Raw genomic sequence first — 27,772 nt, 5'->3', positions numbered from 1 at the left:
CTGTCACTTAACTGGGCAACACCAGCAGCAGATGACAACGTTTCATGCTCTGGGACAAAGCATTTTATTGTACATTTACTACAAGTCAATGGATCTCAAAGGTGATCCACTGTGCAAGGTGTTGTGATCAGTTTAGAAAGGGCTGTGTAGGTCTGTGTGTCCAAATGTAGGGCTGCCATCAGTCTGGTGTTACACCCGCCCTATGACAGATTTTCTCTTTGGAAGCTTTCACGTCAAGCATTAGTAATTACGGTAGAGACGCAGGCTTGGTGAAGTCATTGCACCTGAGTCAGCCTGGAAGTCTGCTGGTGAACCCACTCGTTGATCAGCTGGTGAGCAATGGCCTGCTTGGGAGGGAACCAGGGTAAAAAACTCCCATCGTCTTGCTTTGCAGATTTGGGTTCTCGCTTGAGACCCTCCATGATTTCCTCCAGGCCAAACCAGCGGGCATCCTCCAGCTCCAGGCTGTTTGTACTGATCTGGAAAGAATTAGGAGAGTACCAGTTCCTTAAAACAGCTTTAAATGTGGGCAGTGGTCCCTTGTTCTTGCACTGACAAAGATCCCATGCTATGATCCCTATAGTGATTAATCCACACCTGAATTTGAACATGCAAAATTTTGCATGTTACAACAGAAGCAATTGGTATTTTCCAGTCTCTTCTTCACTTGTAGGAAGCTAGCTGAAAACAGTGCTTAGAGAGGAGAGGAGCTGATGCTATCCAAGCTAAAACCTGGGGACCAAAAGAGATCCTGCTATGTAAGGCTGGCACTGAAATACCTCAGCAGAACCTGAGTCCACTCACCTCCGACTGCTGTCCCCTCACCAAGGCGTGACAAGCTATCATTAAGCAGCTGCTGGGGAAGGGCCAGTGCTGGGATGCTGAGTACCAGAGTGATTCCACCTCCAGGCCCACCTCTTCTGCCACCTCCCGCCGGGCTGCCTCCTCCACAGCTTCACCTAGAAGCAATCACAGTTGAGCAAGGGCAGGCTGGCATCAGGGCAGCATACCATGGCAAGAAAATGTAGGTACACTCATTTCTGAGGTGTTCCAGCCCTGACTGTTCAAGCGTGAGCTCTGGCCATGCTGACCTGGGAGTGCTCGTTCATTGAATTGAGCATCTTGCTGCCAGCGCTTACCTCCCTTAACCACAGCCATCAGAGACACTTTTGGTTTTGTCTGTATGCAGCTGGTGAGCAGAACGTGCGGCTGCCCCTCTTCGTTTCCCTTTTTAAGCCACTTTCCCTCCCTCCTGTAATAAGAGATCTGTCGTTTTGCTTTTTTTTCTGAGCCAGATGGTACGAAAACGGACTACAGAGTGTCTGGGGTGCCATTCTGGGAAGTCTTACACCTGAGTTTATTATCAGGGACTACAGCAACTAATATATACCCATGATTCACCCATTCTCTTCACAGATAAACTATTTTGAACCCCATCTGAATGGCAGTGCTGACACAATCCTTATTTCTGTTGTATCGCCCACCTCCTGTGAGCAGGCTTTTGGTTGGTGTGTGTGAGCGCACCGTGCTGGACAAGAGGCTATCTTACCCATGTCACAGAAGCCAGACAGAGCCGTGTACATGCCCTGAGGAAACGAGGGCTGTCGTGCAAGAAGGCAGTGGCTGCCGTCAGACACCAAGATGATAACCACTGGAGACATCTAGAAAATGCACCCAAGCGCATAGGAAGGAGTTGAGACCAAACATGGAAGTGCAAGTGGTGACTCTTCCAAGCTGGCTGGGGGTCCATGTGGCCCAGCAGTGACCCTGTGCTGCTCAGGTGCTTACCTGTGGGTAATAAGTCACTCCACTGGCGTGGCACACGCGCTTGCTGCCAGCTACGTTTTTCTGAGTTGGCTGCCCGGTTTTGCTACAGTACTGGTGGGAATCATGCCACCGGAGAAGGGCCTGGGCCTGTGAAGAGGGAAATAAGTTTCTACGGACATCCAGAACCAGGAGATGACTCAGAGCAGTGTCCCTGAGTGATGCTTTGCTGTTGTCTCCCCAGCATGCTGTTATGGGCTTGAACTCTGATTATGTTTGGAAGCCTCTAATAAGGTAAATGACATAAGGGCACTGTTTTGATAAGCTGCATCTTTTGCAATTGGTGTTTTATGTCTATTGCCCTAGAATCCAAATTTCATCATTTTAAGGGGAGGTGGAGGGAGAGTTGGTCCTCATTGGGATATAATAGGAGTAGTACTGAGAAGTGAGCTATCCTAAGGAGATGCCAGCCCCAAATGCCTTTTGTGGGAAAGAGGCCAAGCATCGTAAACATTACAGAGCAGGAAGAAAAACATTAATTATTTCTGCTTATCCATTTGGATGGCTGATTTTCACAAACAGGTTTCCTTAGATCTTCTAAATAGGACGTCTGGAGAGCAACAGTTTGTAAAGGCACAGTTGCAACAGAGAAGCTCTGAGAAAAGATCTGTAAAGCCATTCTTGAGATTCGGTTTGCCAAGAGGATAATAGAAAAGCCACATGTGTTAATTGCTGAGGACAAGCTGGGATTGCTGAAACTGCCACTGCTGCTGAGATCGGTATATTTCATGCTGGGCATACAGCAGGTTGATGCTACGTAGTAAATTACTGCAACCATTGGTAAGCCACTTGTCTGTTTCTCTCCCCATTGCAGCTTACTTTTGTGACAGCAAATCTGTGAGAAGAGCTGTAATTTAGAGCATCCTTGTACCTAGCTGGCTAAAAACTTACAGCAGGTACTTCCACAATATATACAAAGTCATACAACAACATGGCAGACAAAGAGATGTTAGGAATAAGAACTTTTAAGGTTAAAAATCCTGCACTGTACCGAGGCCAGCAAAGGAGAATCCTTCTCATCCACTACAAAGAGCGCCCTTCGTAAGTCAGTGAACGATCCCTTGAGCTCAGCCTCAATGACTGATCTTTCCAAGGCTCCTGCTTGAAAAACAACAACAGATCTGTGATCTCGTGAACTGAAGTTCTTATCCCAACTTCACACACTGTTCCGGAATACAATTTCTGGAAGTTGCCATGGAAGTGACATCACATCAGTGGTACACATTTGGAAATGTGAAGTGACCTGCAAACAGCCCACCTTTACAAACACACCCAGAGGAACCACCGTACAGATTGGTGGCTCTCAATCACTGCGCTCACACTGCGCTCCTACAGAGGATCAACTGAGTCCTCTTGATCAGTAAACAATCACCCAGCATGGAGAAGGGACGCTGCCTCAGCAGCATCTTCATCTCAGTGCATCAAGTGGGATGCCAACACAGACGGAAGAGGAGTCATCCCAACCTAAATCCAGGGCAAAGTGTGGTACGTGCTCATCTGAACAACCGATCAGCACCGACTTCTCTATCCACTGTTCAGTCTCTCTGAGTTTCTCCAGGATGCTTTTCATCTCTAAAGAGCAGGAGAAAGGGAAGGAAAGGCTGTAAGGAAAGTTAATTTGTACGACCGTGATGCTCTTTCTGCAATGCTGAAGCTCACAAGGCAATCTGGGCTCAAGGCAGGGTGCTCATATGAGAGCAGTGGTGGAGACCAGAAGTGTAGCTTCCTTCCTAGCTGGAGGACCTTTTGACCACGTCAAGCTAAAGATGCAAATGTTTTCATGCTTGGGGAACAGCTGTCTGTTCCATTTCTCTCTTATACAGCTGATACCTTTCCCTCAAAACTTCTCCCTGCTTTGGTGGTAGAATTTGTTGTTGGTTATCCTGCCAGACCTTCAGAAGCCAAAATATTTATAATTTCAAAAGAGCTCGCTCATGTTTTGATACCACGTGTACATGAGGAGCAGGAGCTCACATCAGAGTGCTAAGGTTTTAACTCCAACCAGTCTTTTTTTGATAACAAATAGCATACTGTACGTAACAGTATCTTCCATGCATATCTTGATAGGTTTTTAACCCATGTAAGGCGTTGCTTGATGGAAATGAGCCCATATCATTTGAGCTGCACACTTGCTTACCTGCTGCACTGAGCTGCGGTATCAAATATTTCTTCCCATCTTTCTGCAGGAAGGGTGAGAGATTGTGAAAGAGGTAGAAAGTTCCTGAGGTCTGGGCTTGTCTACACAAGCTGTCATCTTCCTTCAGCTCATTTAAGTATCTGCAGTAAGACAAAAATTGGGAAGACGAATTCAAGATCATGTTGATATTACCTGTGCTGTGCTTCTTTGGACATGTTTATTTCAGGCAGAGCAGACCCAAGGTGTGTAACCCAAGTCTCTCAGTCTAAGAGGTCTCCCATCTGTGGGCAGGAAAGCTTGATCTTTCCTTTTACCCCAACCCTGGATAGGCTGGAAGGCTCCAAGTCCTGCTCGGCAAGACTAGTGGATGCTTCAAATGTTGTGTATACTTCCCATCAAGCCGTGTGCATTACTGCAGGGTATGGTTTGCCTGCTACACCGAGATGAGAGGTAAAGGTCAATGCTGAGTCCTAGGGCCCAGCCAGCTGGGGTCTGAGTTAGAAAGTGCAGTCTTTGGAAATGGGGTCTTGAGAAGTGCTTCTTTCAGATTGTTTGAATTAGTATCTAAATGAGGTGAGCACCACCACCTCAAGTCTGCCATAATTAATTAATTTATCTGTTTGTTTTTGAGTTCTTTAGACAGCACAGGCATTCATTAGAGAGCCTGAGCCAACAAACTCTCCTTGGTAATGAAGGGAGGGGAGAGATTTTGACCACTCCCATTTACAAAGCACACGCAGCACTCCTACATCACTGCTCAACTGCTACAAGATGAAACCTGGCATTAGATTTGGGTAGGGCTGCTTGTGACAGTGAACACCAGAGTGCCAAATCCTGGTCTCAGTGCAAACAAGAATTAGATGAGAACTTACCTCATTTTTCTAACATAGTTAGAGTGTGACCTGCAGAAGAGAGCAGCTCTTCTATACGCTGCTTGACAAATTGCAGCCATAACCGGCGCCAATGGGAACCTGTGTCTGAGGAGAGAAGCACTGAACATAACACAGTAGCCTTGCAAAGGTAAGTTCGATTTAAAAGGTGCAGTAACCCAATGCTACGTGCATAGAGAATGCTGGTGTTTGCTTTCTGAAGTAAGTGTGCACAGAAGATCTTAAAGCGCTATAAGACGAGGTTAAATATTCCTGTCCGAACTCCTGCATCAGTGGGATGAAGAGCAGTGAGAGTGGCTGCTTTCCTGTTTGTTTGCTACGCAGTTGTAATGGCCTCCATCCAACTGAACATCCTATTGCAACAAGCAGCAGATCTGTGGGAAAGGCATCGATGCCAGAAGAGAATGAAAGACAAAATATCGGCAGCGGAAGAGAATTCTCAGAGCTCAACGAGAGACAGCAGTTGCAGCTGAACTGGATCATCTCCAGCTGAGAACAGCTTTTGTGCCAAAGGATCCTACCACGCTGTCAGCTCAGGCAGTCGCAGACTGCAGCCTGAACGCAGCTCCAGAAAACAGCCACCTCGAGCATTCAACTGAAACAAAAGTGAGCTATGACTCACAACCCTCAGCGATTACGTCGAGTATTTCACTTTCCAACCTCAAAGCTCTCTTAAGGAGGAAGTTGCGTTTCCTTAACCCTACAGGCTGGGACAGGTAAGCTGTGCCAAGGAAGAGGCGGTGAGTCCTCCCTCTGAGGTGCTGTGGGGGGCTCACAAAGGCTCCTGACATCTCTGCCCACCCAGCGGGAGGTGGATCAACACCAGCCACTTCTCAGGCTCTGTCCCCACTTACTGTGCTTGGAGCAGAAGGTTCAGCCTTCTGATGACCTCAGCTGGAAGCAGTGCTCCTTCAGCAAGCAGAGCGAGCAGCAGCTGCCTGACCACGTTGAGTCGCTCTTCCCCCAGCAGGAGCTCTGGGAAATGTAGTTCAGAAAGCCTAGGCTCGTTTGGGCGGCTGACAGGGTGTGCTCCAGCTTTCCATTGCAGCTACAGGGCTGCCCGGGGACGAGCTCTCCCTGCATGCTTTGTTGTGCCAGAAATCCACACGCTGTAATTTGCCAAGCAGGAGCTATTACGGGAACAACGCCGCTGCAATAATTCGAGCTATTCTGAAAGTATGTGTTCCTGTTCGCGTAGTTTCTTTTCTCTTTGCAAGCTTCTCCGTTTTCTGTGTCATAAGCATAAGGGCATTGATTGAAATTAAGGACCACGTGTCCCCAAAGAAGAAAACACACAAAGAATGGAGCTGCTGGCTGCTCTAGCACCCAGACTCGCAGTGGAGTTTGCAGCTTCTCTGTTAGAAAGTGCCCTTTGCCAGGGGAGGTGTCAGAAAAACATGTGTTTTTCATGCCTTTATAACTGAATAAATCTCTCTGGTACTGAAAACGTTACCCTGGGCTGGAGCCTACCTGCCTATATTGAGGAGAAAGGGAATTTTATCGACTTGCATGCGTAATGATTCTATCTGTGGGCCTGCTCTGTTTCAGGAAGTGCAACACTAATTGGATTAATGGAGAAAACATCGTCCCTTAATAAGATAGAAGAGCAATCTCCAGGGGAGGTGCCCACCCTGCTGTTAAAATGAGCCGGTATATGCTGAGCCAATACCAGTTCTGATACTAATCTTGCTTGTCCGTGCTCTTCTGCCTCCCCAGCTGCACCCAACAAGCAGGCACCAGTTCTGGGCCAGACACCAGCCCACTACTGCAAACAACTGCTCGCTGCTTCAGATGCATCAAGCTGGGAGGCTCACACTGAAAGCGTGTGGTCACACCACAAGGATCCTCTTGCAAAAAGACGTTTCTTTTCTAGGAAAGGGCCGGGGAAAGACCAACCGCTTCTTTAAACAGCAAGTTAATGAGTAGTCTTTCCCTCTGTCATTACAGTGCAGATGCAAACTGAGCTACAAGTGACGAGGCGGTGTTGCCCTGGCCCTGCAGACACCCCAGCTCAGGTTGCACGTGGCTCTGAGCTCCTGATGGAGCTGTGGGTGCGCCCTGTTGGATCACATCATCTAGCGCAACCCCAGCAAGCTCGGTCCGGGCGCACACGTGGAGCGCCACCGGCGGCGGCGCATGCGCACGGCGGCGACGGCCGCTGTGACCGAGCTCACGTAGCGCGCCGGCTGCCCCCCGCCCCCGCCTGCGCGGCCCGAGGGGGCGTGGCCTGTGTGCCTATAAAAGCCGCGGCGTGCGGCTCCGCGCGCGCGGAGCGTAGCGGCGGCGGGACGGCGGCCTGCTCGTGCAGGTGAGAGCCGGGTCGACGCGCCCCGGCCGCGTCCGCCTCTCTTACCGGGACGGGCTCCGCGGGGCGGGGGCGATACGTGGCAGGCGCTCCGGTGCCCGGCCCTGCCGGCCGTTACGTAACGAGGGGCCGGGCGGGGCTGCGGGAGGTGGGGGGGTTGGGCAGCGCCGTTCCCGAGCGCTCCGTGCCGCGGTGCCGTTTGCCGGGTGGGGGGGGACGGCCCTTCTGTGTGTTGTGTCTGTGCTGCCTCCCCGGCGCTCTTTGTCTCGGCTTGGGAGGGTACACTGTGTCCGTGCGGACCCGCTGTGCCGTTCCCGTCCCCGGCTTGCGCAGGAGCAAAGCGTCTGTGTGCCGGAGGTGGAAGGCACGTTAAGGTCTTGGGGGTGTAGGGTCTGCTGCTTTTGTTCCTTCTCGAATAGGAGTAGGAGCGCAGAGCCGGAAAGGCCCGAGTGGTGCAGAAGGCGATCAGCGGGGGACTTTGAAAGATTGCTTACTACCTTAATAAAGAGTCCTATCTTAGGATCATGTTAGAGCTGTTCCAGAGTAGTTCCATACCGAAGTTAGCGCTCAGTTTCCATTTCCTATCTGCAGTTTCTTGCTTTCCGGATCCAGGTGGGCACTGGGGAGCTCGGATGGATGGTGAGGGTTGCTGTGCAGTAGAGCTGCCCACCAGATGCCTTCATCTTCAGCCGCCATCCATCCTGATTTTGCTGCTGTGAGCTTTTTTCACTGTGTATTTGGGTCTTAGTTTCGCTGCTTCTTCTGCTTTTGTGGGTGCTCTCTGATACAACTCTGGTAACCCCCTGAGGAAAGCCCACCTTGAAGCTCCATCGTTTGAAATGGTCTTTGTTGAATGTCCCTGCTGTTAGGGGAGCTCCAGTGGTGCTCTGTTTCACTTGTGCTTGTTTGTTCTTTGCTATCCGTTCCCCCTCCGTCGCATTTCACAGCCTAAAAGCTTAGCAAGCATATTTAGAGGGACTGGGGGAACTCCTGTGTTGAAGCTGTCAGCCACACTCCCACTGGAGCTGGAGTATGTGGGCAGCAGGCTCCCTCCTCTCTGTGCTGCTCACGTGCCATGTTGGTGTGTGCTGGAGCAACGACTGACGGCTGGAACAGAGAGCAGTTTCATCTGAGTTTGCTGCGCGTCTCTGACAGGAAGGAATTAAGCCTACTTACTTGGCAGCTCGCGTGTTTAAGAGATTTCCAGCACCTTTCTTAATGGAGCCTTATTTTCTTTGATTTGGGAATGTGGAGCGACCCTCCAGCAGAAGTTTTTGAAAGCCGTGCTACTTAGCAACTGCTGCTAGGGCAGTGAAAGCTGCTCAGCTGGCTGCTGCCCTGAGCTCTGCTTCCAGCTCAGAATTGCAGCTGGGAGGGAAGTCATCTTGGGTGGCTGCATGTTGCTGCAGGGCCTGAGCCCTGGCGGAAGGCAGGAGAGCTGGAGACTGAAGAACAAATGAAATTGGAGGTGACCTCTGGATGTCACCCAGCTGAGCCTTCTGCTTGGAGCTGGGTGAGCTTGGAGCTTGGACTGGGCTGCACGTGGGCTTGTCCTGTTTGAAAAATAGCAGTAAAGCTGTTCATGCTTGCTAGTTGATTCACAGACGTGTTGGCTTGGCTGCTGAGCAGAAATAGGAGCTGAGAGGTATATTCGGACACAGCTTTTTTAATGAAAGAGCAGTGAGATATTCGTTTTCGAGAGGACATCTTTCAGATGCAACTTGTTAAGCAGTTACTCGGTTGAAGCTCTTGTTTAACGAGGCTAACATCAGCTCAGGATAAGCAACTCTTGTACTGATTTTATCAGCATCTCTGGGTTAAAAACTAGGTAAGCATTTCAGGCTGGCTGGAGAGTTGGCTTTCTGTTCACTGCATTTTGGGCTGCAGTTCCACAGAGGCATTAAACCTGTGCTGCTACCAGAAACAACACTGCCTGTCGTTATTGTCTTTGGCTGCCAGCTCTGCCTCCCAGCTGCTCCCTCATGGATGTTGTGTGGCTGTATAGTGAACTGAATCAGAGCTGAGCCAGGCTGAAGGAAGGGAGCTGCAGGGGTTTTTTGTTTTAGGTGAATTGGGTTTGGAATAGTCGGATTTAGCTTGGTGCCTGGCTGCCTGTGGTGGGGACAAGCAGGTGAGGAGGAAGTGAGGAATGCTGGTGGGGCTGAGGGCTCTGACTTGGCGTGGGCAGAGAGCAGGCCTCCAGCTTTCCCTCACCAGGTTTGCCTTTGCAACTCAATGCAAAGGAAATCCTTTTCTTCCCTAAACGGGCAGGGTGAGCCTACAAAAAAAAAAAACTTTGTAACGTTCCTTCTTTTTCTCTTAATTCCTCTTTACATCAATCATCTTGCCTTCGGAAGAGCTGTGAAATGATTTGTTAGTACCTGTGATTGTTTGGATTCACCTGAGGAGATGGAATACCTGAGAGATGGAGCTTCCACATATGGGGGAAAAAAAAAACCACAACAAAATCTGGTGAATTCCAAGAGAGCACGATGACTTTTATTCCTTAGTGAGAGAATGAGACTCACTGAGAGCAGGCATGCAGTGAGGAGGGATGTTTTACCTGCTTTGTTTCTTTTGTAGGTACCTGGTGAGGTGACAGCTTTGAGCTACAACCATGGCATCCAACAAGATGTGGTATACCATTGCCATTGGATTTCTGCTGCCTTTTTCTTATGCCCATACGGACTTCTTCACCTCAATTGGTGAGATGTGCTTTGGTGTATATGCTACATAGCTGAGAGAATTTCTTACTGTCTGTCGAACTGATTTTGTAGCAGTGTGCTAATGCAGTGCAAGGCTTTTAGTGATGTGCAGTTAAATCTGCTTGCTAGCTCTCAGAGCCTGGGTGGCTTCTTTCTCACCTTTGAGAGAAATATCCTTTGAATTCAGCCAGTGCAATTAGTCTGATGAAGTCTTTGTATATTTAGCTTTGTCGTTATTTGCTCTGCGTGACGTATGTTTGGATGAAAGCTTACTCTCTTCCTTTTCCAAATGAATCCTGAATGAGTTCTAATAATAAATATGTGATATTATGTTAATTTCCATGGCAACGTGCTTTGTCCAACATGAGATTTTTCTCCCTCAAAACAAGAAAAGGCAAGAAGCTTTACTCAAGTACTCCTTCCCATTCAGCTAACAGGATGTGGAAGCATTTTGGGGAAGGAAGAGAGGAAGAAAACAGGAGAGAATAAGATTCTTCTGCTTTTGGTTTTTCTTCTTCATTTTTGTTTCTCCTTGCTTAACCAAACTGTTCAACGCTTCTTTCTAGGCCACATGACAGACTTAATTAATACAGAAAAAGATCTGGTCATATCACTGAAAGATTACATCAAGGCAGAAGAAAGCAAGCTGGAACAGATCAAAAAGTAAGCAGCTTGTTTAATGATGCTGATAGCTAATAATTTCAGTCCAGCCTTATGTAAAGAGTGCTTCCCAAGGCTCATTACACATGAGGAATTTTGCCTCTGAGGCAAAGATTAAACTAGAAGTTGTTACTGGGGTTTTGTCCCCACTAATGACTTCTAGTTTTGTTTTGTTATCTCCAAGCAGATTTAACAACAAAAATGTGTAAATACAGCTAATCAGATAAGCTCCATAACTTTTGTTTTTATTGTATTGGAGGTGACAGCTGTTGGGAAAAAGTTGGAATAACTGACAGAGAAGAAGGTGGGAGAAGCACTTGTATCTTTAGAGCTTGCTGGGCTTTGTGCTCAGGGATATTGCACTGGCTTAATCTGGATGAAAGCCAGTGAGAGTCTGGAATGGGGAGGATGGCTCACACCTTGTGTGGCTTGTCAAGCTTTTATGGAAGAGAAACTACTTGGCAGAAACCTTGGCTTTGTGATTGTGGCTGATAATGGCAACGACTTTCACCTAGTAGTGAAGTTTGATAGCCAAACTTCAGTTAGATGAGTGAGAAATGTACAATGGATTTGTGCACGTGAACAAAAGTTGTTGGCACGAGTTTCTTCAAGCTTGTTTCAAGTCAGCCTCCTGTGTTGCTGGGAGTTGGTAAGGGCTGTGTGTCTAAGAAAAGGTGCATTTTTAAAGAATTGTCAAAAATGTGGATAAAGCTTTGTTCGTGATTAGTTGTGCATAAAAACAAAACTGCTGGCATGCTGCACTGGTGTTGTAGGAAGGAGTTCATTCAGCAGCGTCCCAACAAAGGAAAACAAAAAACCCCACAAGTCTGAGACCTTGGCTGCAGCCAAAATGAGTTTCTCAGGGAAAGAAAACAAAAGGAAAAAAAAAAGGCAACTCTTTTGTTCATTCCAGAACTATCTGTACAGAAAAAAAACTTGAGATCTGTATCAGAATTTTTATTGTCTGAGACTGTTGAGTAGCTTGAAATCAGTTTTATATTGCTTTCACAAGAAACTTTAATGGATGTGTATCTTCACTCCAGATGGGCAGAGAAATTAGATAAGCTGACAGATACTGCTACGAAAGACCCCGAGGGGTTTTTGGGACATCCTGTAAATGCATTCAAGCTGATGAAGCGGCTTAACACGGAGTGGGGCGAGCTGGAGAGCCTGGTTCTGAAGGACATGTCAGATGGTAAGTGTGCTGGTGGCAAAAGCAGTGATCAGATCACATTATGATCATGCTTCCTTGATTGTCTTTCACAGACAGTGCTTTGAATTAGGTTTGTAAGTCTACTTTTGAGGTGCTGTCATAAAAAATATGTTTCTGATGTCAGTGTGCTACTATTGGAGTTCTACTAAAACTACAGAAAACCTGATATTTAACCAGTCATCTGTTTGGAGGCTTTACCCTGTGCAAGGTATCAGGGCTAGCTTCACGTACTCATCTGGTCTTTCAGGACATTTCACTTGTAAGTTTGACAGCTCCATTGGAAAGAAATAAAGGGAAAAAAACCCATTCAGAGTGCAAAACGTGGGGAGCTTGTCTCTGAATAAGAGTTGCTGCTGCTGATGTGCCGGGTGCCCTTAAGGTGTAATGGTGCAAAACCCAAATTCTGGCAGAGCCTGACTGTTTGTGAAATAGAGCTGAATGAGTTTAGTAAATGCTTGGCTGCCTTGCTTCCTGTGCAAGAGTAGAAACTTCAGTAGATAAATGGACATATCAGTTGACTGTGAAATAGATTTTGAGTGGCAAGGAAGCTGGGCTGATTATATTTGACCTAAGAAAATCTGTCTTAACAAGGAGTTGATGTTAGGTGGGGTTTGCAGTAGAAAATGACAAGTGGAGCTTCCAGAAAAGACCCAGTGCTAGTCACTGAGAAGAACAGCCACCTCCTTGGCCCTGCACTTGGAGTGGGAACATTGTAAGACTCGTGCTTTGGGATGTTGGGATGTCAGTGGCTGCTGGTTTATTGCGACTTATGTGCTCATGGCTGGCTTTGCTGATGCTGTTCCTTCTGGTGGCTCCATGGAGTTCCGTTTCCCTCCTCGGTATAAGCAGCCTGTGAGCCTCCTGACTGCAGAAGAGGAAAAGTGGGCAGTCCTCCCACTGAAAAGAGGATTAGAGCAACAGTTTGGTGCCCAGTGTGGGGCTCGAAGGGTTAAGATAACAGCAGATCTGACTGCAGTGTTAACACACGGTGCTGTGGTAGTTTGATCATTACTGGTCACAATGTTAATTTTTTCCTCAGCATCCCTTTCGCTTTTCCTTCTTTCTCTAGAGCTCAAGAGCTAGTTACAACAGCTCTTGAGAATTCTGAATATCTGTGGCCAAGTGTTTCCCTGTTCTTCCAGGCTTCATCTCCAACATGACGATCCAGAGGCAGTTTTTTCCCAATGATGAAGATCAGACTGGTGCAGCAAAAGCCCTCTTGCGGCTTCAAGACACGTATAATTTGGATACAGACACCCTCTCAAGAGGGAATCTTCCAGGTAAGGGTTGCAGGTGTTACCTGCACTAACGCTGGGGGCTTCTGCTAAGTGTCCTGGTTGCAAATCTTTTCACTGTGTTCCTTCGTTTGGCTGCGTCGTGTGGAGGTACCAGAGACACGTTTCCTTGTCAGAAGGCTCTTCTCTGCTAGTTCTTTTGTCTTGTTTCCTCTGCTCAAAGCCACTACTGTGCCAGCTGGCAAAAATTCAACTTCGCACAATCCATCTGTGTTTTTGGAAGTGCTCATTGATGTCTAATAAAATTAAGGGTAATTGGCTTTGTATGTTATGCTGTATAACTGTGCTTTTGGGTTTTGTTCAAGACTGTCTCGAAGAGCTACAGATTCACTCTACCACAATAAGCTCTGTTATTTCTTTCCTAAAACAGCACGGAAATAGAAGACAAAGTGCTTCGGATGGGCTGCATTTTATTGCTTCTTTTGAAGCAGTAAGCTGTCCAAAGTGTGCACGATCAAGTATTACCGCAGAACCCAAAAGCTCTAGAGTATAAAAGAGAATAAGTTGTATTCTTGGCCTTCAGAGCCACAGAGAGGAATGTGCCACGTGGTCACTTGTTTGTGCTCTTTTCTCCTTTCCCACGGGGTTTCCATTTGTGAGGTGGGCAAGTTTTGATCCGAACACTAACTGCTGTTGTATTGCGTGTTGATTCTTTGTGCCTTACAGCCTGTGCTGTTTCTTTATGTTGGTTATCAGCCATGTTGCTATTTTAAGCACTCTTTTAAGTTGCCGTTTCACATATGGATGTTACCAGAGTATGGCCCTGCAACCTGTCACTCTTTACAGAGGATCTCTTCGTGCCTGTCTGAGAGCACTCAGCCCACCTCCATACTGCATCCACTAAGCTCTGCATTGCCTTAGAGATTACAGGCGGTGGCGTGTTCAGAAACCTGAAATCAGTGGCCATCCCAGGCTGGAGCAGAGGGTTTTAATGAGAAGAAACACAGTTCTGCAGGATATTCTCTCTTGTGGACTGTCTCTTCAGTTCTTTAATCTCTTAAGGCATGTCTTCAACGGAATCCCCCTGTTGGAATGCAGCAGTGGGAGAAATCCAGGATGTATTAAGATGTAATCAGGAATTTGGTGTAACTGTGTAAAACTGACAAGAAGAAGAGCTTCCATCTGTGTCTTGGTTTCCTTTTTTTTGCTTTATCTCAAATGCTTTGTTTACTACGATGTGGTTTTTCCATGGGCCTTCATTTACAGTGGCAAAAATAGGGATCTGTCATTTGCTTACTAGTAGAGTACTTCAATCTTCCAGAGGTCCCTTCTGATGTTTCTTAAAAAAAAAAGACTGATTTCAGAAATCTGTAGTAGCTGGGAATTCACTGGCATTTTCCTTTTCCTCCTTTGCTAAGTTGTTGCTGACACAAGGTGTGATTCAGTAACATTGTGAAGGAATGCAGTATCTTTGAAAACAGATTTCTGGACCTTGTTCCTTAGCTTACTTTCGCTCTAAGCGTTTTGTGTTTTGAGGAAGGAGGGTTTCTTTTCCACAAAATGTAAAAGCATTTAGCTAGTTACTGGTGTTCTGGCAATGGCAAACTGCATGTAACCACTTCTATCTGCTGTTAAGGGTTTGCAAGCTTTAAATACTTAAACTGGGTTTTCAAACAGCCACTGCAAAAGGGTTAAAGACCACAACAGCAACAGAAATGAATGGTGCTCTGAAGAATAGGAAGTAGCTGAACGTGGCTCTGAGGAGTGATCCAGTACGGTATTCTGTGTAAACTCACTGTTTTGTTTTGTTTCAAATACAGGTGTGAAGCACAAATCCTTCCTGACAGCTGAAGATTGCTTTGAGCTGGGAAAGATTGCATATACGGAGGCAGATTACTACCACACCGAGCTATGGATGGAGCAAGCTCTGAAACAGCTGGATGAGGGAGAAGTGTCTTCTGCAGATAAAGTCTATATCCTGGACTACCTGAGTTATGCTGTGTATCAGCAGGGGGATCTGAGCAAAGCAATGATGCTCACCAAGCGCCTTCTTGAACTGGGTATGTGAAGGAGAGAGCTGAGTGAAGCTTTTGAGAATGTGTTTTTAAAGGTTAATGATTGCCAAAAGCTTGGTCACCAGAAGTGTTAATTCCCAAGCCTTTAAGCTTAAAGCCAATCATGCTGTCCCAGCTCTGCATACCCACTGCAATTTCCTTGTCTCTCCTGCTCTGCTCCGGTTGGCTGGAGTGACCAAACCCTGCTTTATTGTGCTTGGAAACCTGAGTGTACTGAGGATCCTGGCCTTGCAGTAATTGTTTTCTTAACTGTGAATGAGTTGAGCTTTGCTCTGATAGCTCCTGTAGTTACTTTCTGCTGGCTTTGCTGCAGGCTAGCATTCTTCCAGCTCAGCTTGGACTTTTAATTATCCTGAATAGATGTTTGAGAAACAGTGGTGTGCATCTGTTGCTTTTGTTTTTGTATGTTGCCTCTTCTGAATACTTCTTCGTAAGTTGTAAACTTGCCAGTGATAATTATCTGTCTCTTTGTCAACAGATCCTGAGCATCAAAGAGCAAATGGAAACATGAAGTATTTTGAGTATATCATGGCCAAAGAAAAAGAAGCCAATAAGTCCAGTACAGATGCAGAAGACCAGACAGAGAAGGAAACTGAGGTTAAGAAAAAGGATTACCTGCCTGAGAGAAGGAAGTATGAAATGCTGTGCCGTGGGGAGGGTCTCAAAATGGTAAAGTGGAGTAGACTGTTCTCCCGCGTATGAAACTAACTATAACAAAGCAATGTCCAGAATCTGTGTGTGCTGTGGAAGCAAGGAATTGTTGCAGCAGGTGGTTGTGTGTGTCGAGCTGAGGGTTGCTGTGTGTTGCAGTTCTTCCCTCTTTCCATCCTGTCCCGTAGGAAAAAAAGTATTACTGCTGACTAGTTCGAACATGCCAAATAATTGTTCTGAACTGGAAATCCAGATTTATGTATGGTATTGAATGAAGGTGGCTTTTCAGTGGCAAAATTGTTTTTAATAGGACTGTGTAAAGTACTGCTCATAGCAGTATTGCAGAGTGATGTTAATTTGCATAAAGCACTGAGAGGCTTAACCTGTAGTTCTCATTGCCATTAATGTTGGAATTTTGCACAGTCACAGCCAAAATGGACCAATATTCACATGGGGTGAAATGATGTGAACGTTTCCTTCAGATCCAGCTGATAAAGGATTATAGGCCAGACATATTTGCCATGCCAATTGGGATGTGTGTAGGTAAACTGGCCAGCTGGGCCCCATTTGCCAACCCAGGGGACAGATCCTTCAGCAGGTTCTGCTGTGACAGGACAAGGGGCAATGGTTTCAAAACAGGTTCCAGAACAGGGAAGACTTACAGTGGATGTAAGGAAGAAGTGTTTCATAATAAAGGGCAGTGAGGCACTGGCACAGGCTGCCCAGAGAGGCAGTGGTGCCCCAGCCCTGCAGACACCCCAGGTCAGGCTCTGAGCTCCTGATGGAGCTGTGGGTGCCCCTGTTCACTGCAGGGGAGTTGGAGCGGATGGCATCGAAGAGTCCCTTCCAACTAATCATTCTATGATTCTGTGACTTCACAAACTTAAAGCATCTCTTAAAGGGAATTGTTCCTGTCTGTTGTTCTCAGAACGTCTTTATGTTTCTTAGAGATATTAATGGATGATCTCTGATTATATCATTCCACCTTGCTTTCAGACTCCTCGGAGACAAAAGAGACTGTTCTGCCGCTACTATGATGGAAACAGGAATCCTAGGTACATACTGGGCCCTGTCAAGCAGGAAGATGAATGGGACAAGCCTCGAATTGTTCGCTTTCTTGATATCATTTCCGATGAAGAGATTGAAACTGTGAAAGAACTAGCAAAGCCAAGGGTAAATGCCTTACACTTCCTTGCCTTTTGAAATCTTAAATCCGTGTGTAGCTTCCTGTGCAAGTCTGTGTGACTGTCTCTCTTGAGCACAGGTCTGTGTGCAGCGAGCTTGCATGTTGCTTCTCTCAACTTAACAGCTGGTGGTGACACTTCTTCTAGGAGATGATGGGGAAGCTGGAATTCCTGTGTAATTAAAAGCCAGGTGGCAGCAGTCAGGCTCTTCTGTCAGTGTCAGCGCACACTGTTTCAGAAGAGGAGAGCGTTATATGACAGAAAACAGACACTGGGTACCAGGTAGCTTAAAGTGGGTTTTAAAGCTGCCTACAGGCTGATGCATTCTGTTTCTGAGGTGGCACTCAGAGCTATAGAGAAGTACAAGTGATACTTCTTGCTTTCCCATGAAACATCTGCCAGCAGCCTTGCTGCAGCTCTCCCAAGTCAGAGGCTGGTTGTTTGTCTCTTGATGTTTAAGCCCCTTTGCTGCTGCAAAACTAAGCATTAGAGCCCGAAAATGTGACTGAATTGTATCTTGGTGATGTAGAAATAAGTCTTAGCACTGAAAATAAAAGCCTGAATGGACCTCTGAATACTGCGGCTGCTTTAAGCCTCAGGAGCTGCCAAGGTGTTCTTCCTGTCAGATCTTTGCCTTCGTCTAAGACCGCAGATTCACAGTTCAGTGATGTCGAATCCTAGTGCTATTAGTGTTCCACGTATTTCCTGTGGCTTTGTAGAGTTCAGAAGCCAGTGCAGCAGGAACATTATTTTTGAGGCAGAAGGATGGCCTGCCCCCTGCTCAGAGCCAGGGATGTTGCTTTTGCTGCCTCCTAGAAGATCCCACTGTGATCAGTGCCAGCTTTCTGCTGCTCTACCACAAGCTGGCGGGAGGGAGGCTTAACATCCAGTTTTGGAAGTCTGTGACTTGAATCTTAGATGTGTCTGCATGAGATGGGATGAGAGGCTGTCTGTTGAGTTACCCTCAGCCATTCTTGTCAGCAGGGATAGGGAGACTTTGACATACCTGGTTTCCTTTAACAACAGGAACATTTTTCATCATTTCAAGTAACGTTACTTGGGTTTGGTGTGGGACTTGTGTGGCGTGCTGTGCCCACCAAAACTTGTACCCTGTTCCAAAGTGTAAGCTCTGCAGCAGAAGCTTTCTGTTACAAGTGATGGAGCGTCTGGAAGAACAAGGAACCTGATTTGGTGTTAATGCTGGTGGGATGTCATCAAGTAAATGGAGTGCAGGAGAGGGAAGGGCAAAGCCTTGAGCTAGATCTCACTCCAGGAACACTGTGTACACGTGCCCATAGATGATGCAAGTAGTTTTTTTCTTAGCAGTTGGTGTTAAAGAAATTCTCAGTGTTGTATTTGGTACAGGAATATTCAGAGGGTGGGCTTCCATTTATATTTCACATATGCAGGGTCAGGGCATTGCTTGGATTCAATGCAACTGTAATGCTCAAGTGCAGGACAGTAACAAAGGATGGATTTGTCACAAGACTCCATTGCTTGCAGCAGATGTTATAGTATGAAGAGAAAGAAAGCTTGTAGCTTGCTTTATTCAGACAGCTGCTCTTCTTGCTCCAGAAGTGCAAACACTGCTTCCTGAAAAAGCTGATCTTCTATAATGCTCTGAAATGTGTATATAAATATATATATATATGCATATATGTTTAAAAACAAACAGCAAAACCACACACACAAATTCTCTCTTAAACTCTTTCCAATAAGATTGGAGGTTCCCCTTCCTCTTTGTTACAGCTTTACGATTTCCTTCCCGTGATCCCATAAAATCAAAACCACCTCGAAAGGCGTCTGGGTGGTTTGGGTGGTCTGCATAGAGGCAGTGTGACATTTCCCCTTAGGCTTCTGAGTGCTGGGATTGCTGCTACGTGCTTTGTAATGCAACTGTTCTGATGGTTCGCTTCACAGCTGAGGCGAGCCACCATTTCAAACCCCATAACAGGAGCCTTGGAGACGGCACATTACAGAATTAGCAAAAGGTAAGAGAGCTCTCTGCCAGACGTTTTGGGACCGTAATGAGTTTGTAGGTTCTGCTCATTACGGGAAGAAAAGAGGTGGTCTATAAAGACAGCTTTGGCTTTGTAGCCCATCACTCTATTACACGCAGGTCCTGTAACAGGCTGTTACTGCTGAGTTTCTCAGTCTTTTCCTTCAGCTAGGAGTGTTTGCATTCTGTTTGTTTGTTTTCGGGGGAAGGCCTTCTCAGGATGTGCCCTCAAACGTTGATCTGTGCAAGAAGCAGGTCTCTAATCCAGCGTACAAAATATTCCATGCTACAAAACTGCGTTGCTTTTTAGTATTCCCTTTCTTTCACTGTTGTCACCTGCCAAAAATCATCCTCCTTCCCTTTGCAAAATGTAGCAGAGCACCTGAAGTGCCTTAACATGTGGAAGAGGTGCTGGAGGTCATCGCCATGTCTGTTAGTCACACAGCATCAGTGCCCAGGGCACCCCCTGCTCCTGCCTGGGCAAATCTGGCAGAAAGCAAGCTTGGCTTTTGAGTGGTCTCCTGGTTCCTCTCACTCTGTCTGTAAGGTAGTGCAGGCCTTGAATTTGACAAACACATTCCCAAATTTGCTTCAGGAGAAAGTCTGGCTGGTTCTGAAAGGAGCTGCACCCCCACCTCCCTGCCAGGTTCAGTAGAAGTAAGGAAAGATTGGCCAGCTGCGTTAAGCCTAAATTCTCAGAGGAGTTAAACTTCTTCATGAGGAGGAACTGTCTGCGAAACTCAGCATTATAATTTTTTTTTTTTGCAGAAAGTCTCTAGTTTACATCAAAAAGGGGGAAAAAAAAAGGAGGAAAAAAGTGAAAGGACAATCTAACCAAATTTTCCCAACTAATTTGTTTTGATTTGGACATGGCAGCTACAGCTTCTGTTGCCCTTCCAATATTGCTAATTTAAGAGCATTGCATACCATCCAGACCAATCGGAACCCTTTCAAACACCTGTGGCTTGGCAAAAAGCAGCCTGCTAGGTGGGTAAGCCCTTGTCCTTTCTCTTTTTGTAGCTGAGCCGTGCTACTGTTCATGACCCCGAGACTGGGAAACTGACCACAGCACATTACAGAGTCTCTAAGAGGTAAGGGAACGTCTTCCAAAGGTACTCCCAGTCCAAGGAAGTCTGTTCTGTGGCTGTGCTGCTTCATCTCTGAGCGTTGGATGAATTTTCCTCTCAGTCTCTCTTAACTGAGCTGTCTCATAACAAAGCAGGTGGTAGAAAATACCTCTATGCTTTAGTGGTAACTAAAAGGGGAGTTCCCAAGTTGCTTAGCATGCTGTGCCTGCTGTGACCGGTGACTGAAATGTTCTGCTCATCCTGATAGTGGTTGAGGCTGCGTGTCCCTCACCTGTACCACGACTCCCAGCGCTGGTATGTGCTGCATAAAACAAGGCATTGCCGTGCTCCAGGGAGAGCTCGTTGGGAAGGAGCATGAGGAGCTTGTGCTGGCAGGGCTGCTGGTACAAGTGTCCTCCTGCTCAGGAGCTGCTTTGGATTCCAAACGAATCATCGCTCCCAAAAACCAAAAAGCTGCTTGCTTTATTTTTTTAACAGCTGACTGCTTTCCCTCATCAAACATTCTTTCCTAGCAAACGCTCCTAGAAATGACAGCATTCCTCTGTGAGAGGACCGCTGCTGCGGTGTGGGACGTGGCAGGCTGTGTGAAAGGGGCACGCTGCCAGCAGGGCGAGGAGCTCCAGCACAGATCTCACCCGGCTTTCAAAGAGCTGCTTTTTTCCTTTCCTCCCAGCAACCTCAGAGCAGATGTGATGCAGACGTACCAGTGCGGCACGTGAAGGGGCTGCCCTTGGGCACGAGCTCAGTGAGGGCAGCGAGATGCTTGTGGCCGTGTCCTGCATGTGGCTGCGTGGCATGGCGTTGCGCTGCTGCTGCTTGTCTGGGAAATGCTGGCACGCGAGGCTGCTGCGTTTTAACACCTTCTTACTAACAGTGTTCAGAAGCAGGTGAAGCTTTGTGTTTGTGCAGGTCATTAAAAAAAAAAAGAAATCCATGCTCGTAGAGATTCTGTAACCTGTGTCAGTGTCTTGTCACGTGTCATGCTACCCTTCCTCCCATACAACGTGTGCTGGTGTTTCCCAAATACATGTTATTAGATGAAAACAAGCAAATCTTTTGTCACAGACGTGAGGAAGGTTCATTTTTACAGCAGTACTACGCCCTTCTTAGCAGCTAGGTGCTGTGCACAAGTGTTTCAGTCCAGCAGGCCTGTCAGAGGAGCAGCCAACACCAAGCCCTGGGCTGCTGGCATTGGTTCCTGGATGCTTCATGTGCCAACAGAGGATGTTTAAAGATGTCTTTGAAACTGAGGCTGACTTTTGCATTTATGAAAATAGTTATGTTTCCCCCCTCAAAAATCACTTCCTGAAGTTTGCTGAATGACAGATCTGTGATAGGCTGTTTTGGTTTGAAGCATTATTTAGTTGTTTTCACAGTGATGCTTCGTGCCATCGCAAAGGTAAGTGATGCAAGAGGGCAGAACACGGATGTGTGAGCGGATGGTGACACATGGAAGAGCTGAGTTACGTTCACACACAGCCTGTGCATGCTCAAGTAACTTGCTTCTTCTTTCCTCTACTGCTGCATCAAATGGGCGGTGTAAATTAGCTGTTTGGAGCGGGTAAGAGCAGAGCTGGAGTGCGCCTGTTTTAGTGACACAGCTTGAGCCAAAGGTCACTGTTAGGAACCCTTTCTTCTGTCACTTGCTGGTCCAATGTGGTAATTAGGGCTCTTAGGTTTAGAGCTGTATTAAGCCAGAGTTCTGAGTGTTCTCTAGAACAGGTTTATTGAATGCAGATCTTGGAAGTATTTCTTATCAACTGTCCAAATTTTTGCGAGCTACAAGAAATAATCTCAACTGCAAACAGCACTTGTGCTGCTTGTCTACTGGCTGTGTTCCTGACCTGTTCTTTTTTCACTTAGTGCTTGGCTGTCTGGGTACGAAAGCCCTGTGGTATCTCGCATTAACACCAGGATACAGGACCTCACGGGGCTCGATGTCTCCACAGCAGAGGAACTGCAGGTGAGTGAGTGGGTGACTTCCACAAGCAGGGAGGCAGCTGGTGGCTAGCACTTCGTTTTGGGTGGCAGTGTGTCCAGAACAGTGGGAAGTAGACACAAATCCAGGCCCAGCTGGTTTAGTATCTGCTTGGTTCTAAGTCTGGGGGAACAATGACTGTTATTTGTCACAGGGAGGTAGAGGCAGTTGTCTTTGCAGAGCAGGACTTGCTGTGGTGTGAAATAGCTTATTGTTGCTGCATGGAAATGGTAGTAACTGAATCTCTTGTGGTCATTGGAATGAATGCCATTCCTTTTTATTTATGCTAATGAAACTGAGTTTTGTGGTTGTAGGGTGGAGCCTTTTTTCTGCAATTACAGGTGAGAAGTTTAGCTTGAAAAGTTAACTAAGGCAATAGGGAGAGAATGGTTATTTAGATTGGCAGTCCCATGCTTGGTCCTAGAAGGCCAAGAGCGTTCTCTCTGTAATGTAACCAGAGTATCTTCTGTTTGGGAAAAAAAAAATAAAAATGCTATTATTCATTTGCTTGAGGCTTTAAAGTGTGCTGCTCCACCAGCAAGGACTTGCTGGTGTGAAAAAGAATGAGCTGCCACAAGCAGGAATGCTTAGTACTGTCTGCAGCTTCTGGGCAGGGTGCTGCACTGGTGGGATGGCTCAGGGAAACCTGATCTCATTTGTGAATAAGCCCAGTGGAGTTTCTCAGGGCATGGTACGTTTCAGCTGGCAGAGATGTGTGATTTCCTATAGCTTAATTATGAAACCTCATCTGTTGAGGGGCTGTCATTGGTAGTCAAATTCTCCCCCTTTCTTGTCTGGATCAGATACAGCTTCACTAGATTTTGTGCTTCTCCTTTTGCTGTAGGTAGCCAACTATGGAGTAGGAGGCCAGTATGAGCCTCACTTTGATTTTGGAAGGGTAAGTCCTGGTTCCTGATTCCACCTCTTTCTTCTTCACAAGCGCTGTGTTTCTCTTTTTCAGGTGGCAAATTATGGAGTGGGAGGACAGTATGAACCCCACTTTGACTTTGCACGGGCAAGTAGATGGAGGAGAGCTAGTCACCTGGTGAAGCCTGGGCCTCCTGGCTGTGGCACAACTTGCGTTCTTTAATGTGCATTAAATTCTGTAGCTCTTCCACTTTTCTAATCCATGTTAGTGGAGAAGCCCTCTAAACCACCAGCTGAACTGAGAAACATTCCAGACATCCCAGAGCCACGAGGTTTTACTTCAAGACCAGAATTTATAAGGAACTATAATGAGATGACAGACACTTTAACAAAGCAAAGGGCATTGGCTTTATTGTAAAACTGGTACCAAATTAAGAATTATTTCAGCTGACCAAGGTACTGGCACTGTAAAGCCACTGAAGAACATAGAGTCAAACTTTATAGCTGCTCAGTGTAGTTCCTGTGCTCCTGCCACACAGAGGATGGTGGCAGCAGCTGTCGTGCATCCATGCACTGATTCTGACACAGCAGTGCCTGCAGTGTGGTTAAGGCAGATGTGGCTGCAGGGCTGACAGCTTGATGCCTTTTCCTAGAAGGAAAGTTTTGGAGGCAGCGTAGTTAAAAGTTGCATTGCAGCTTACCGTGCAGGGAGCACTTCTTCTGCCAGAGCTGAGATGCAGGCATCTTCCAGGCTGCTGAAGAAGTTGTTCAAGTGCTCTCTGCTACTGTACTTCAGCTGTTGATCGCTGACAGACAAACAGGAAAAGGCCTGCTGAGTTCTCATCACACAGTCCTTTTATTTGACTGAGATTCACAACTTAGTTCTCTTCCAGCTTAAATTTCAGAGTGCTGGAAATAACTGTGCTGAATTCAGTTGGTTATTTATGGGGCATACCTGTTTGTGATTTAATGCTTTCGGATTATCCTTACGCTGTGAGTTCAATCCACCAGCTATTAATCAGAATTTCTGCTCTGTAAGCACATGCTCAAAAGCATTGCAAATGATTTAACAGTTTCTGTTAGGAAATGCTTGGGTTAGTTTCTGAAATGATGACTCATTGCTGGAAATTGTAGTGCACACAAATAGCGGGCACAGGAGGTGGGCTCTGGGTGTTTAGAGAACAACAGAAAACACAATGAAAGTAGAGGTGTGACAAAAGCAGCTCACAGCCCCCCAGTGTGGGCAGCATTTTAGGTGCCTTATCTGAATGAATGGGTACACTTACCCTCTGATCCTGCCCTTGGCTAGAGGGAATGAATGAATTTTTCTGCATGAGTTTGTCTGCTGCTGGCTCTGCAGCTGTCTGTCTTTGGCTCCTGTCAGTAATCAAAGTGAAATGCTTATTAAACCTGCTTGCTTTCATTCACAGAAAGACGAGCCAGATGCTTTTAAGGAACTGGGAACAGGCAACAGAATTGCTACTTGGTTATTTTATGTAAGTCATACATTTGTGCCACATGCTACTGCCAGTAATGTCTTGTCACTGCACATCCCGCTCAGCTGAATTATTTCAATACTTCTGTTTATACTGACTTGCAGATGGAGGCAGCCCTCACCTTAGCAGTGACAAATGCAGGTAGCTTACCTGTAAGTCATGAGCTTAAGGAGGTCCTTTTAATCCCTCAAAGTTCAGTAGCAACTTAAAATGTATCTGCATCAGGATTTCCAGCATACTCCTGCCATGACATTTCAGCACGTAGCATTCGGGGGGGAGGCTGGCAATTGCACTTCCAACCACACGGGTGGGTTTAGCCTTGTTTAGTGTTTGTAATCATGCAGCCTTTGCTCGGTAAGTAGGATGGAGGCAGAAAATAAGGTGCTGAGTAATTTGTTTTACTGAAACGTGACAGCTGCTTGCATCTTACCTGTGCCTTCTCCCACCTTTCCAGATGAGCGATGTGTCAGCAGGGGGAGCTACCGTCTTTCCTGAAGTAGGAGCAAGTGTTTGGCCTAAAAAGGTAGGAAAGGTTCCTTTGTCCAGTGTAGCTGTCCTCTGATCTGCTGCATGTTGGCTTATAGCTACATTTTGGACGTGGAATGAGTCCAGAGAGTCTCATTCCATAGTGAAGAAATGTTGGTAGAATAAGGAAAGCAACCTGCAGCATAAAAGGAGCTTTTGAAATATAAATGCTCCTCTGCCTTATTGCTGAGTAATGTAGCAGTGAGTATGATAGCAAAACGCTGAGGATTTCCATTGCAATTTCCAGGGAACAGCCGTATTCTGGTACAACCTCTTTCCAAGTGGAGAAGGAGATTACAGCACACGGCACGCGGCCTGCCCAGTACTGGTTGGAAACAAATGGGGTAAGTGTCCATAGTGGTGCTCCTGCTGCTTCCACCTGGAGCGCTGGGGGTGCTTAGGGGTTGCTTTTTCCTTTGGACCTCACTGTGGAATGAAAAGCAGGCAGAAATGTTAGGTCCCCTTTGAAGAAATCTGTCTCTCTCTCTCTATGTAGTACTACTATGTATGCAATAGTATATCTCTTATATTGATACCTCAAGTAGTAATATATCTACTTTAATAGCCTCACGCAATTTTGTAGCTATTGGAAGGTATGGTTTCCCTTTGATGTATTAGGCCAACTTCACATTTGTGTGAGTGTTAAAATACTTAGGAAAATTAAAAGAACCCGGTGCTTAGCTTAGCTTAGCCAGAAGGATGAGCTGCAGGATGCAGTGACCAAGTGCCTTCATGTCATTGCAGTATCCAATAAATGGCTCCACGAGCGGGGACAGGAATTCCGAAGACCATGCACGTTATCTGAGTTGGAATGATGCAGACTCGTCCTTCTCCTCTGCATTCAGTTTGTGTAAAATGCACACCTCTCCTACAGTTTACAGTTGACTAACACTCCACTACAGATTCAGTCTTCAGCTACACCAGTGTTTCATCTGTGGACAAAACAAACGTGTTTTTAGTTCCTTCTAAAATATCCCCTGTAAGGTTTTATAAACAGATTTTATTGAGTTTAAGGTCTCTGAGCATTACAGGAAAAAAAGAAGAGGACAAAATAGGGATGAGGGCCACAACCAAGAGCGGTGCTGTGTGGTGTTCCCTCCCCACAGCCCCTCTGCCCAGCCCCTGCCTGCTCGCCTGGGGCTGTTGCAACTGCCAGTTGCCCAATGATTCAATGGGAGGGCTCCTTTCTAAGGAAGGCTGAATTAAAGCAGTTCCTGTTCCTCTCTTTTCAGACATCTGCCTCCTTGCTTTCCTAGAGCGCGTGAAAACTGTGCCCGTGGTTTGTCTATCTGGAAGGAGGCTGTTGTGACCTGTTTGGGCCTGTTATCCTGCTTCCATAAAAGCCCACGTTTTTGGTCTATCTTCCTTCTTAGCCTCTGTGGTGAATTTGGCTGTTCGCTGTGAAAACGTGAGCCAGCAGTTGTGTATGCATCAATTAAATGCATCAGCAGCATTACATCAAACATGTCAGAGCAGCCCTCCAGTGAGCACAGTCCCTCGGATTTTTTTCTCTACTGTTTGTCCACATCAAAAGAAAGAAATGCTGCTTTTGTTCTGTCTTGGTAGCAAATGAATCTGTTTCCTTGGGCAGTGGGGATGGGAATGTTTCAGTCTTCGTTAACAGAAATAATTGTGCCTTAGGACACTGGAATTTCAAATTGGTTCTGAGACTTCAGGTGATGAGGTAATGCAGTTGTCACAGAATGCTCTCCACCCCTGTCCTCCCAGTTCTCAAGTTCTGGGAGAAACAGATGGCCTATTTATAATCCTAGATCATTTTTAGATGCTTTTTCTTTTGCAGATGTTTAACTGTTGTAGGTGCAGCCTGCAGCAGTGACATGCCTTTAGTTAGGGGATGCTGCTCACACAGGGCCAGGGCTCTGCCTGCTCTCCATGCTCTGCTGTTTCTCACCTTGCTGGGGCTGGTGCTGGTGAGCAGGGAAGGGGCCTTAGTGAGCTCTGGTGCTGCTCACTTTGCTGCTGCCAGTCCTGTGAGCCAGGCTGGAGCTGTGCTGATCACCCCCAGCACACCATCCCAAAATCAGCAGTGCAGTGGAGGAACTCATTCACGGTGACTTGAAGGGACTTGGATTTGCAACGAGTCTTCCTTAAACTGAGATGATGTTGAAGCCTCTGAGGGAGATGAGTCTGTGGCTGTTGTAGCTGTTGGACTTCTGCCCTTGAGATTACTGGGGGTGGAATAACTGCAGTTCCTGCTGCCCCAACCCCCCCCAGCACAGGAGGTTCCCTTTCCTGAGCCATCCCTCTGCAACAGCAGGACTTTTGGCAACGTGGCTGAATGCTTTGCTAGCATGAGGACAGGAACCAAAGTGAGCTGCACCAGACTCTCCCAAAGCAATCCCATATTTCTGGATGTTGTTAATGATTTAAGAGTCGAGCCCCAAGTCTTTAAAATCAGAATTTTTTTTCCCTTGGTAGTTAATTCGATTTTCTGCCTCCACAAAACCTTGAAAACTGAGCCAAAAGGTGCAAGAAACCAACAGCTACGTGTGAGAAGGACCTCCAGAATGTGGAGGAAGCAGTTTACGGTGCTAGAGTTAGAAATAGTGCATGCGGTCAGAAGACACTTTAAGATCTTCGCTGGAAAATGTCTTGTTAATTTCCACTGAGCAGTGGGACCTCCTTGCCTCTGTCCTTTTTGAAAGGTGCAGACCATCCAGCACTTAACAAACACAGAAGTCAGAACCAGCTGCACCACACTTCTGTACTGCTCACCTATCAGAAGTGCCAGCAGGTCAGAGCAGTATCTGTCATCTGAGAGAGAGATTCACTAAACAAAAATCAGATTCTTACTTACCCAAGTACTGGCCTTTCTACAGGGGGGCAGTACAGTCTTTTCCTGGCTGTGGTGTTCTCGTTTCTATCTTTTCCCATTAGTTGAGCTCCAGGAGAGGGTAGTGGTGGCTAGGGCTGAGTCCT

The 27,772-nt window shown here is 46.6% G+C and overlaps 3 protein-coding genes across 8 annotated transcripts in view; 1 reads left to right on the top strand and 2 right to left on the bottom strand.

Annotated features, from left to right (window-relative positions):
* The window catches only part of OIT3 (oncoprotein induced transcript 3), a 123,973-nt gene that overhangs the window by 62,083 nt on the left and 34,118 nt on the right, over positions 1-27,772 (bottom strand). The window lies entirely within an intron of this gene.
* NUDT13 (nudix hydrolase 13) lies at positions 54-7,232 on the bottom strand. Of its 4 annotated transcripts, none has more exons than XM_065746694.1 (9): positions 7,205-7,232; positions 4,834-4,938; positions 3,962-4,101; positions 3,289-3,396; positions 2,816-2,922; positions 1,789-1,914; positions 1,550-1,661; positions 805-959; positions 54-479 (listed from the first exon to the last, which is right to left on the bottom strand). In XM_065746694.1, the coding sequence occupies exons 2-9, from the start codon at positions 4,911-4,913 to the stop codon at positions 276-278; spliced, it is 1,032 nt and encodes a 343-aa protein (XP_065602766.1). In that variant the 5' UTR covers positions 4,914-4,938; positions 7,205-7,232; the 3' UTR covers positions 54-275. The 4 variants fall into 4 exon arrangements, with proteins under 4 accessions (XP_065602766.1, XP_065602765.1, XP_065602767.1 ...); XM_065746693.1 differs by lacking the exon at positions 7,205-7,232 and adding an exon at positions 5,706-5,739; XM_065746695.1 differs by lacking the exons at positions 3,289-3,396; positions 7,205-7,232 and adding an exon at positions 5,706-5,739 and having other exon boundaries at positions 2,816-2,925.
* P4HA1 (prolyl 4-hydroxylase subunit alpha 1) lies at positions 9,670-26,065 on the top strand. Of its 3 annotated transcripts, none has more exons than XM_065746687.1 (14): positions 9,670-9,861; positions 10,428-10,524; positions 11,565-11,716; positions 12,877-13,014; positions 14,790-15,029; positions 15,523-15,713; positions 16,692-16,868; positions 18,800-18,870; positions 21,830-21,929; positions 22,789-22,842; positions 24,242-24,307; positions 24,762-24,830; positions 25,080-25,176; positions 25,577-26,065. In XM_065746687.1, exons 1-14 carry the CDS (start codon positions 9,774-9,776, stop codon positions 25,645-25,647), a joined length of 1,611 nt encoding a protein of 536 aa, XP_065602759.1. In that variant the 5' UTR covers positions 9,670-9,773; the 3' UTR covers positions 25,648-26,065. The 3 variants fall into 3 exon arrangements, with proteins under 3 accessions (XP_065602759.1, XP_065602760.1, XP_065602758.1); XM_065746688.1 differs by lacking the exons at positions 18,800-18,870; positions 22,789-22,842 and adding exons at positions 19,899-19,969; positions 22,906-22,959 and having other exon boundaries at positions 9,671-9,861; XM_065746686.1 differs by lacking the exon at positions 18,800-18,870 and adding an exon at positions 19,899-19,969 and having other exon boundaries at positions 9,673-9,861.

Source organism: Cyrtonyx montezumae, unplaced genomic scaffold, assembly GCF_038088225.1.
Source record: "Cyrtonyx montezumae isolate F1298 unplaced genomic scaffold, pur_monq_1.0 scaffold_4, whole genome shotgun sequence".
Taxonomy (NCBI): domain Eukaryota; kingdom Metazoa; phylum Chordata; class Aves; order Galliformes; family Odontophoridae; genus Cyrtonyx; species Cyrtonyx montezumae.
This window is presented reverse-complemented; position numbering and strand designations above follow the sequence as displayed.